The sequence below is a fragment of the Trypanosoma rangeli genome (assembly GCF_003719475.1).
Source record: "Trypanosoma rangeli strain AM80 chromosome Unknown Tra_15.4_contig_00008, whole genome shotgun sequence".
Classification (NCBI taxonomy): domain Eukaryota; phylum Euglenozoa; class Kinetoplastea; order Trypanosomatida; family Trypanosomatidae; genus Trypanosoma; species Trypanosoma rangeli.
The window spans coordinates 59,204-69,904 of NW_021705752.1; the positions used below are offsets into that span (position 1 = coordinate 59,204).

The 10,701-nt window shown below is 49.3% G+C and overlaps 3 protein-coding genes across 3 annotated transcripts, besides 13 other annotated features; all 3 read right to left on the reverse strand.

Annotated features, from left to right (window-relative positions):
* Positions 1-2: 2 nt before the first annotated feature.
* Positions 3-350, reverse strand: TraAM80_00473 (uncharacterized protein; the record flags this gene model as incomplete). The annotated part of the gene is made up of 1 exon (XM_029377551.1): positions 3-350. A coding segment is annotated over one exon (348 nt), but the record flags the coding sequence as incomplete, so codon positions are not given.
* A 563-nt stretch (positions 351-913) lies between these two features.
* Positions 914-5,902, reverse strand: TraAM80_00474 (uncharacterized protein; the record flags this gene model as incomplete). The annotated part of the gene is made up of 1 exon (XM_029377552.1): positions 914-5,902. The coding sequence occupies one exon, from the start codon at positions 5,900-5,902 to the stop codon at positions 914-916; it is 4,989 nt and encodes a 1,662-aa protein (XP_029242621.1).
* A 114-nt stretch (positions 5,903-6,016) lies between these two features.
* Positions 6,017-6,043: a microsatellite.
* Positions 6,044-6,086: 43 nt separating this feature from the next.
* Positions 6,087-6,120: a microsatellite.
* Positions 6,121-6,234: 114 nt separating this feature from the next.
* Positions 6,235-6,256: a microsatellite.
* Positions 6,257-6,328: a sequence feature (GA-rich).
* An 83-nt stretch (positions 6,329-6,411) lies between these two features.
* Positions 6,412-6,437: a microsatellite.
* Positions 6,438-6,503: a microsatellite.
* Positions 6,504-6,651: 148 nt separating this feature from the next.
* Positions 6,652-6,700: a microsatellite.
* A 103-nt stretch (positions 6,701-6,803) lies between these two features.
* Positions 6,804-6,856: a sequence feature (A-rich).
* A 461-nt stretch (positions 6,857-7,317) lies between these two features.
* Positions 7,318-7,406: a microsatellite.
* Positions 7,407-7,527: 121 nt separating this feature from the next.
* Positions 7,528-7,563: a microsatellite.
* Positions 7,564-7,669: 106 nt separating this feature from the next.
* Positions 7,670-9,259, reverse strand: TraAM80_00475 (uncharacterized protein; the record flags this gene model as incomplete). Its single annotated transcript, XM_029377553.1, has 1 exon — positions 7,670-9,259. One exon carries the CDS (start codon positions 9,257-9,259, stop codon positions 7,670-7,672), a length of 1,590 nt encoding a protein of 529 aa, XP_029242622.1.
* A 165-nt stretch (positions 9,260-9,424) lies between these two features.
* Positions 9,425-9,456: a sequence feature (A-rich).
* Positions 9,457-9,495: a microsatellite.
* Positions 9,496-10,674: 1,179 nt separating this feature from the next.
* Positions 10,675-10,697: a microsatellite.
* Positions 10,698-10,701: the final 4 nt, after the last annotated feature.

Genomic DNA, 10,701 nt, shown 5'->3' on the forward strand with positions numbered 1-10,701 from the left:
TACGGCCTCTGATTGCGGTAAACACAGTCTTCAAGGCCAGACTCAAATGGCCAGCTCGGAGGTCGGTATGGGTTCAGTTGATAGCGAAGAAACAGTCGAGGGTGTATGTCCATGCCAGGAATGGGATCCTCCGTAACGGTGGACAGCTTGTACGGTAAGCGGGGGTACAGAACACGTGGATGCGTGCACTTGTACCGTTTCTGACTGCCGTGGCTGCACAGAGGCGGCTCGCTGTACACATTCCATCCTTCAACCCGTTCCACAGAGCCCTTCAAAAAAAATGGGAGCGGGTCCCTCATGTACGTAATCTCAAGGAGTGGTGTGACGAAGCCACAGAATCCTCGCCCCATCAAGCGCGGCTAACACAACTCACAGCGGCCCAACCAGCTACACGGCCTCTTCGCTTCGTGCTGTGTGCTTCAAACGCAAGAAGAAAGGTAGCAAAGGACCCGATGATCGCGGAAAAGAGAGAAACAAACACGCAAAGTCAGCACCAAAAGGTATCTTTTCCTTCTGCTCGGGCACAGCAACGACGGCCGCAACCGACGCCCAGCCCCCTCTCTGTCGTCCCCATGGAGAGAGAGGGACACACCGCAAAAAACTAGAAGCGGGAGGAAAACAGAAACGCACCAACAAAACAATGAAAGCAGGAAGAAAAAAAAAACATTCATTGCAGTGAAAGTGCATGCATGCGGGTGGAGACACTTGACGACAGGGCCAGAGAAAACACGCAACACGAAGAGCACGCGAGGAAACTATGAAGACGAAATAGATAGATAGCAAGATAAAATTTTATTTACCCTAACCTGAAAGCCGACACGTTATTCGAGTTTTCTTGTGACTTTGGCGTTTGCGTCAAAACATAAACGGAAATAAAGCATGCATCCAAATGAAGAATTAAAAATTACACGCCTTACCCATTTCGGGCTTTTTCTCCAACGACGATGGTTGCTGTCATGATTTGGCTGTCTCTTAAGAAATGCACTGGAATTCGTGCCCACGGACGCACATGACGTGCAACGACAACATTGAAGGCGGCAAGCTCTGTCACTGCGTAACCAGCAAAGCGCAGTAACTGATCTCCAGCGCGTAAACCGGAGGCAAAGGCAGGTCCTTGACGTGTAGTTCCATCGGTCGCGCAAATGTAGCTTTCAGCGACTTCGCTCACGGTCAAGGTAGTGTGCTGCGTATCATCGCGACCCACAGCGACGCGAAATCCCAGATAAGGGCGTGTCGTGGGAAACCCATAGGCAGCTTTTATTGGCGTTGACCTACCCAAGTGGGAAGATGGCAATGGAATAGGCAGATAAGTGCGCGGTCCCTCATCGTCGTCCTCGTTGAAAGGAGAATGTTTTTGCGGCCGCGGGGTTAAAGAGCCCTCGGTGTAAATGAAAAATTTCCGTTGAGCTGTGCCACGACCACATGATGATAACAACATTTTTGAGTTTGTTCTTCCTGTCTCTGTTGCAGTCCATGACATCGAGCGAGGCCGTTCCTTCGGAATTTTAAGTTCGTCAGTGAACACGTTTGGAAACGGCTGTTTGAATGTTTTTCTTGGTTTTCCTTCACAGGGCCTCGTGGTGCCCGTACCACTCGGTTTTGTCCGTCGCAAATTCTCTGATGTGTTCGCTATCTCTGCTGACCTTGCAGATGAGGGTTCCACCGCCCCATTGTCACTCTTGGTCATCCGAGCCTTCGCCACCTCCGTCGCCAATGCTTGCAGCTGTAAATGTCGTTGCCAAAAACCAGAAAACATCAGTTCTAAAAGAACGGCCGCGTGACGCACAAGCCAGACGGCGTTCTTTGGCTTGCAAAGACTTCTCAATGCAAGTGGCATTACCTTTGGCGCCCCTCGTGTAGATAATTTCCTTCCGGCACCTTCGACCTCGGCGTCGCTGTGGGCCTTAAAGGAGTCAAACATGGCGACAAGATCAAGAATTAGCGGAAGCGCCTCTGTTCGTGTGGTAGGTGGAACAAATTTTAGCCAGCACAGTGAGGTGCAATATGCGGAGTCCGTGGGTTCTTCATCACGTCCTGGATTGCCCTCCGGTACGGAAAGGAGCGAGTCATGGTCGAAGGGCGCGCTGAGGTCAATGCCTGTCAATCTTGCTGCACTCACAATAATCGTCCGAAGCCGCTGCACGGTCCGATCAAACTCCCCCGCCAGTGAAAGCGGTGCGTTTGCGTAAGCTGCGGAACCCCGTCGTGGATCGGTTAACAACCTTCCCTCCGCAGCCGGCGCTGTAGAGGCAGTTCGCACTACAGAGGATTCTCCCCCAGTGGAGCACACGGACATGTTGGAGCTGTTGTAGTCAGGAGTCTCCAAGAGGTATTCAAATATGGGAAGTTGTACCGCCCGCTCATACGATGCCATAATAAGAGCCCTGTGACGCCCACACCGAATGCCTGCGGCTTTGAGGGCCCTCAACACGGCTCCCACCTGCCGCAGCGTTGCCAACTCACCGTCGAAGGCGTCATCATCCATGAATGGCAGTATTCCATCACGACTTGTGTTACTAGAAATTTTGCACCGTGACACCGAACCCGAGTCTCTTCGCCTGTGAAGAGACTCCAAGGAATCGCGATAACCAGAAAGGAGGCAATCCAAAGACTTCTGCACCTGCAGGTAATCTATGTCCGTGCGCAAAGCCAAATTATGGCACTCCACCCCATCTCGCTCAAATGCCAGCTGCGCAATCTCCAGCTCCAGGTGTTCCTTCTCTTGGCAAAGCTCTTCCACTGAAGCCGTGCTGTCCACCGCATTTTGTACAGCAATCCACTCTCGCTGCATTGTCGTCCGCTCCTCATCAAGACGCAGTAGCCTTGCCTCAAAGAGGGCATACCGATACCACTTGAGATAGAATCGTATTCGCAGCGCGCCTTCATCCACCAATACAGAAGAGAGTGGCTCAACAAGAACTAGCGAATGTCGGCCCTCTTTTTGGTTTTGAGCATACTGCATCCATCGTCTCAGGTAATGGATGCGCCACTTGTATTGATTGGGAGCCATATATTTTTCCAACAAGCAAAAGGCACGGCGGCGGCGCAGCCTTACCTCGGCTGCGGCCCCTAATCGTCTCCAGACGAAGAAGCCATCCCCAAACGTTACATCACAAAAATACAAAAATAGTCTATTGAAGGCTGTCCTCTGAACCACACTACGCCGCATCTCTCGCATGTAACGAAGCCAGTTGAAGAAGTAGCGCTGCAAAAGACGTCTCTGCTCGGCCCCACCAAGAGCATTTGCTGGGCCCCGCACACTATTCGCTACGTCACGGGTTTCATCCCGAGAGTCAAAAAAAGAAACGCATTGTAGACGTTTTTCTATGTGGGCCATGTCCAGATTATGCAAGGAGCGCCTCGTCGACAAACTCAACAGTTTCCATCGTCTGAACATCGTGCCCAGTATTCGCTCCTGCTGAAGGCTTTCTAAAAAACGAATTATACGCAGCCGTCGGTAGCGTGCCACCCGTCGGGCTCTCCATACCTGCCATCGACTGAAAGCACGTTGCAGCAGCAATTTGGCGGAGGCCACTTCCAGAGCGGAGGCCGCCTTCGCCTTCTCCTTTTTGAGGTAACCCGGTATCTCCTCAGCTTCCTCTGTCACGGACCGACGCAAAATTCTGCGAAACACGCCTTCACGCAAGCTGTTTCCAAGGAAAAAACTACGTGCACTCTCAAATTGCTCATCTAACGACTGCATCAAGGGCACATCCAGCGTCACCCCACCATACTCATCATCCAATCGAACACACGTCAGGGTTGGCCAGAGGGTCGAGTTCGAGACTTTATTACCACACGACACAGCGGGTAAAGAAGAATGCTTGATGGGAGAAGCCTTCCATGGATGCAGCCGCGACGGGCCACTACCCATGTCTTTATGCGTGGAAATTGATTGACCTAACGAAATTTTATCCGCGTGCCTGGCAAACACGTACAGGTGACCCAGTGAGACATGTGAGACTAACGGCACTAATTGCGGACGTGGGGTAATAAGATCTCGCCAGCCGTGCAATTGCCCCGCATCTGGGTGAAGCGCATCATACACGGCAACGCAACCATCTGCGCTACCAATCCAGAGACGGCAATGCAGTTCATCCACAACAAGGCCTGTCAAGGCTGCACGACTCCGATGAATGGTACACAACATTCGCCCAGCGGGTAAAGCAAACATCTTAGCCACACCATCGCAAGACGCGGTCACTAAAATCCGGTCCCGTACAAGTGCTAGACCTGTAATTCTCTGCAGATGTTCATACTTAAGTGGCCAAAGCAAGACGGCATCATCCCCCCCTCCACTGGAATGTCGCTTGTCAAGCAAGCGCTGAATGACAGGATCCGTCACTGTATTTCCCACCAACTGTTGCAAGATTGTACCAAAATTGAATTCTCGATGTTTTCGACTCTTCTTGGCTTTTGATGTCATTCGTGCCGTTGTACCCTCGCCCACTGCCCCGGAACCCAACTCTTTTGCTGTTGAAGCTCCTTCCCCATCTTCTATACGTGATATTTGGCGGGCCCTCTCCAAAACTTCTGCATTGCATTTGTCATCCTCATCACTCCCACCTTTTTCGTCGTCGTCGTCGTCGTCGTCATTGTCGTCTGCTTCGCTCATGACGGCCTCCACCTCACTGACACAGGGCACGACACCTGGACGCGGGGTGGTCGGCTTCGACTTACTGGTTTTTGTTAACCTCTTGCGAGGGTTCCGTTCTCCCGCAGTCGCAGACATTGTACGCAAAGCCTTTCTATTGGTCCCCACCGAGCAAGCCCTCGGAGTGGCACACAACGCCCTTGCATTTCGCAGCGTACTTGCCGTGGCCTGCATGGAAGAACGGCGTGCGGGTGAGACAGCGACATCTGCAGCAGATACCTTCCTTCTAGTTGGGGTAACCCACAAACGCCCAGTGGATGGGGTGGCCGCTCGTGTAGCCGCTGTTCGAGTTGCGGTTTGCGCAGAAAGTGAACGAAGTCTGTGTATGGGATGAACTTCAGCATCTGTTGTTTGTCCTACAGCGTGATATCTTCCCTTTTGAAGCGGCAACAGTAGCTCCTTATTCTTCTTCACATCCTGCTGTGGGTGCTCGGAAAGAGACACGGCCATCCCCTTCCGCTTTGTCGCCTTTTTTGTACTCTTATGGCTAGTGGACTTGCCAACCACCTGGACGCCTTCTACCAAAGACCACATCCGCAGCGAACCGTCCTCACCCCCACTAAACAGGAATGCCCCACTTACAGTTACCGCCAACGCCGTGACCCCGCAGGAATGGCCCTTCATTCGACGAAGACACCCCAGTGTTACGCTATCCCACGTTGCAATTGTAAAATCTGAGGACGCGGTTACAAAGGCAGAAATGCGAGTGAATTGGGTCTCTTCTTGCGAACGTTGGACCTTTGTCAAGGTCACAGGCAGCATACACGTGATGGCTGACTTGTGCGCACGCATGCTCTGGCGGTCTTGCAGGGAAACCGCATCTATCACCCGAAGTACTCCGTCTGAGAGAGCGGCAACCACACAATTGTGAGAAATTTGAAGCAGTGACGTCACTACAGTCCTCTCTTTGTGGGGCACAAGCTCCAAGACACTATTCGGCACAGCTGAGGATCGAATTTCAATATCTCCGTCGCTCCGCGCCAACCACAAGGAGCAACGAAGCCCTTCGCTTGACAAGGTCGATACAGAAGCAGGGGATCCGTTGGCTCCAACCCCTTTAGTGGGGGTGTCACCCTTTTCAACGCAACTCCCGCCCCTGGAACTGCTGTCTCCGCGCTGCTTGAATGACGCCCTAGCAGATACTACATGAGAAATTGTCTTCCTCGGCACCGTACGCACAAGAACAGTGGTGGCACAGCGATATGTTCCGTGGAGTTGAGTTATTAATGTCACCTCCTTGTAAGTCATGGTCAATGCTACAAGCAAGAGAATCTATACGTATACACTGTCTTCCAACCCCTGTTCCACTCTTCTTGAAGTATTGCCGCCGAGTAGAAACTTGCCTCGCTTTCTTTTGGGCCCTATATATATATATATATATATATATATGTGCTTAACTAGCAGAACCTAGTAATCTGCAAGGAGAGAAGAGCTCTCTCTCTTTCTTTCTTTCTTTCTCTCTCGCTAGCTCACACGCACTGATTCCCACCTCAATATGTGCCAGCAGATTCTCTTTCCTTTGTGATTGTACCGTCCGTGTTGGTAAACCAAAACCGGCAAAAAACAATAACGCAAGACAGCCCCCCCCCAACCCCCCCCCCCAAAAAAAAAAAAAAAAAAGACAACGCAGAAAAATATATAGCTTACAAAATGAATGAATCAAACAAAAAAAAAGTCCAGAAGCTGTCCTCCTTATCTCTTATTCACCCACCCCTCCTCCTCCTCTGCAACAGTAGCAACGGCATAGATGCACCAAGACATATACACATACATATGTATATGCATATGTATATATATATATATATATATATATATGTATGTATATATGTATATGTATAGATATATATATCATACATTCACCATATTCGAGCAGTACGTGGAAAAGTCAACGTGAATCACAAGCCTAGCTCAACACAGGAAGATGGCAACAAGTACGTATCGTAGAAACGTTCCTTTAAATACACTGAGCAAACCGAAGCTATCTCACCAAAGACCGGACACGTACACACAATACTCCCATAAAGAGACAAACACACACACACAACAAAAAAAAAAAGAAGGAAAGTTCGCGGTGTAGATGCAAACAAGAAGAAAAAAAAACGGACTTCAGGCAAAATGAAAAAAAATCCATTTCAAATAAACTAACGGCCATACACAAACACACACAAAAAAATACGAAAAAAAAATACAAAAAAAAACACATCCATACATTCATCATTGCTGCCCTCCGGTGTTCATGCCCCCTCTGTCAGCAAGTGGGAAAAAAGAAATATAAGCTCTTATTGTTGTTGATGTTTGGTAGTCACAGTGGTAGTAAGGGAAAAAGGGATATGTGGCGTCTGCATATGCTTGTGTTCGCTGTACATCGCACTTACAGATGTGTTTTGTTTCTAACTGTTGCTCGCCGTCGTTCCTCCCTTCACCTGGAAGCAGGGGTAAATCCAAACTGCGCTCTGTTGTTCCCGTCTCCTTATCAATCACACCCCAGGAACTTGATACAGCCAGTGGCGAGCAGGGGAAGGTTGAGTGTCCATGCCAAACCCAAAGTGATGCTATTGGACAATCACACACACGGAGATGCGCACACAGTAGAAAAAATAGTTCTGCACTCATGGGCAATGCACGGACCGTGCAATGCTTCTTCCCTACCCATCTTCCAAATATTATTATTTTCTTCTTCTTCCTTTCCACTTGTTTTCTCCTTTTTTATTCTCCTGATTTATTATTGTTTCTTTTTTTCTTCCGCTTTTCTCATGGTACGTGCGTGTGCAAGGCTGAGGTGGGGGAGTAAGGAGAATTCCCCTACCTCTTTTTTTTTTTGTCATTGCTTCCGTCTTTTCACGTGCTTCACTCAACCCCCACCCCCTACCTCCTTTTTTTTTTTTTTCGTTTTTTGCTTTCGTTTGTTTCTCCCCTCGTTCGGGGTGAAGCTGCATTCTGCGCATCGGCAGTTACGTAGAGCAGCAGGCCACCATCGCCTTTTTTCTTTCCCCCCTCCCTTTCTGTTGCTGTTTCTTACGGGGGGGTTTTGCACTCCCGCGCCACCACCGGAGACATATCTTTTTCCTTCTCCCCCTCGTCATCGCCGCAACTACCCCCGGTGCCGCTGGGGGTTCCTGATTTCGCTTCGGCTTCGTCTACGTGAAGGCGGGCACGAAGCCGCGCATACCAGTCCTCGTCCCCGACACCATCCTCGCCACCAATGCCAACCCAACCCGCATTCGTATTCGTATTGCAAGCAGTGTCCTGCTCAGGTTCACTTTCGTAGAGCTTATGTTCCTCGTAGACTATGGCGCTATCCGCGCCCACCAATCCACTTTCGAAAGGATATGCCCCATTAATTTGTGAGGCATGGCCCAATGAAATAAGGTCTGTAAAAGACGGAAAACCCGTATTCTGAGGAGCGTGCACGGTGGCCCGCCCGTTCAAACGGCAAGAGAGGTGGTCCGGTGGATCATCACTGGTTGCGTACTCCACAGAGAAATCCATCAAATCACAAATCATGAGTCGATCTGCCGGCAAATGCTCGCGTGGCCTCAGGGAACTGCGATAAATCCTAGAAACAGACAATGACGACAGTGTTGAAGAGGAAACTTCAGAATGTAAAAATGTGTTGTCTTTGCGATGTTTAGCATTATCGCCCCTGCTGCACTCGCTTTCTTCTTCGACCATCCAATCCCCAAATTCCCCCCAATTTGCTTGTGTCGTCAAGGCGTTTTCTCCATAGAAGTCAGATTGAACTAAAGGATTTACGGGGATTCTCGCAGCCATCACATCACCCTCAGCTCGGGTTGTATGTACTGCGGAACGACAACTACTGGTTCTAATACTTTCCGACGAGGATACCAATGACTGGTGCAGATGCTTGCGCAGGACAGCTTTGGCATTTATTAATTTCCTTGTGGTTTCAGCACTACCCAATGCACTTTGGGTCGAGCGAGTGTTGCTCCCCAAGCTAAGCTCTGCCACTGAACCCACATGACTATGCAACTCCAAAACAGTGGAGTTTGGCGACTTCCGTCCACTCGCAACCCGGAGAAGTCGCGGCGTAGAATCCCCCCCAGTGCGAGATGACATCTTAAATCGTTGCGTTCCATCCCACATCGTCCCACCATGTATGCTCTCATGTTTTTTACGAAATGATGCACTTGGAAACAGTGGTGAAGTTGTGTTACTTGTAGAAACTGACTTTCGCTTCCCCCTCAGTTTCTGACGCTTCGAATGGTCACCAACACCCCCTGCAGAATCCTCCATCGTGACTTGCTGCACCTGTTTCTCCTTCGAGGCGGCGCCCAATTTATTCTCAGTTGCACCAGTTTCTGAACCCACATCCTCCCCTTCAATACCCACAGCGTTTAAAAAAGATGAGGGTATCTGCGCAGATTGATCCTTTTGCCCTTTATCATCACCGCTGAGACTAGTATTTCTTTGTTCTTTACACTCACTGAATGCTAACGATTCAGAGGGAACAGCCAAGTGGTGCTGGTCCCGTTCCTTCTTGAGGAGGCGGCGTTTGCCAGCTTTGCTGCGTGAGTTCGGTGAGCATACCTTCGCATGTGCAGTGCCACGGAAGCATTGCATCGGCCAACAAACAGCCATGCCCATTGTGTAACGCTCACAAAATTATGGCTGCCGCCACCCGTGCCCCTCCCCTTGCAGCTTCGCCCGTCGATGTGCGCTACCGTCCTCAAACAAGCACACACGCACCGTGCCCGTTGCCTACCGTCGTGATGCAGGCAGCAACGTTGCCACAAAACCCAAAGGCTGCACAAAAAGAAAGAGAAAAAAAAAGACAAAAAAAACTAAACTAAACTACAGCATCAGCAACAACAACAACAACAGTGAGGACCGAACACGCACACGCTAACAAACACGAGAACGCCTCGCGGTGAAAAACGATAAATACCCAAAACATTACATCGAGTAACCTGAAAGCAAGAGGGGAAACAAATAACAAAGAAACATCAAATTTTCCGTCTTTCACGGTTGTCATGGCACTAGCTGGAACGTGCCTCAGAATTCATCGTGGCGTGGCCGTCTTTACGTCTCTGCCCTCTCTTGACATGCAGGAGCAACACCAAATACGCGTCACGATGGGGTCTTATCCCCCCTCTTTACAAAGGAGATCAAACAAAAAAAAAAAACAATGGGGAGTTGCGGTCTGATTTCAGTGCAACCAATGTCTCGCAATTCAACTGAGATTTATACAACGGACGTCTGCACCCTAAATCCAACGTGTCCGCGACACATCTGGCCATAATAACCGGATTCTCACTATAAAGTCATGAATTGGCTATTTTTGAGGCGTCCGGCAGTTGCGGGACGCCTCCACGCGGGGTGAAGGACATTAGTGGTGAGGTAGTGGTGGTAGTAAAAGAAGTAATGACAAAAACAAGAGCACGAACAAAGATAAAATATTCCCACTTCCCTCCCAACACGGCATCGTTAGAAACACAACTCGAGTAGCAAGCAACAAAGCGAGGTGGAGCTGTACAAAAGCCGTTGTTATCTACAGAACCACGCTCATTCGCATATGCTTAATCACAAGCATCAGAAGTAAAAAAACAAAAAGGGAAACAAAACAATAAAATGCAGTACATATATGATTCTTTACTTTGCGCCGGATCTACACTAATTGATATATGTGGGGAATGGGGATTAAAGGAAAAAAGAAAGAAAAATGCATACATGCGGGCCCCAATAACTATGGTGGCATGTTTATTAGCTCCTCAGAAGGAAGGTAAAAAAGTGGAAAAAAAAAACAATTCCAAAATAAAGGCAAAAAAAAAATGACTAAAAGACAAAGGAGGAGTGAAAAGGGAATAATAATTGTTTTCCTTCCCACCTCCCCTCCCTCCCTTTTGCCGCCTCCGTGCGGAGAGAGAGGCCCACAAAGGCCTGCTTGGATTATGGTTCTCGAATTCAATTTCTGTCTTCTGTTGTTTGGGGAAGAAAAGAGGAAAAAACCCACGTTTGACTCGGCTCCCAGGCGCACCCCCTCCAACCTCCACAGAGCTAAGATCTATATATATATATATATATACTTC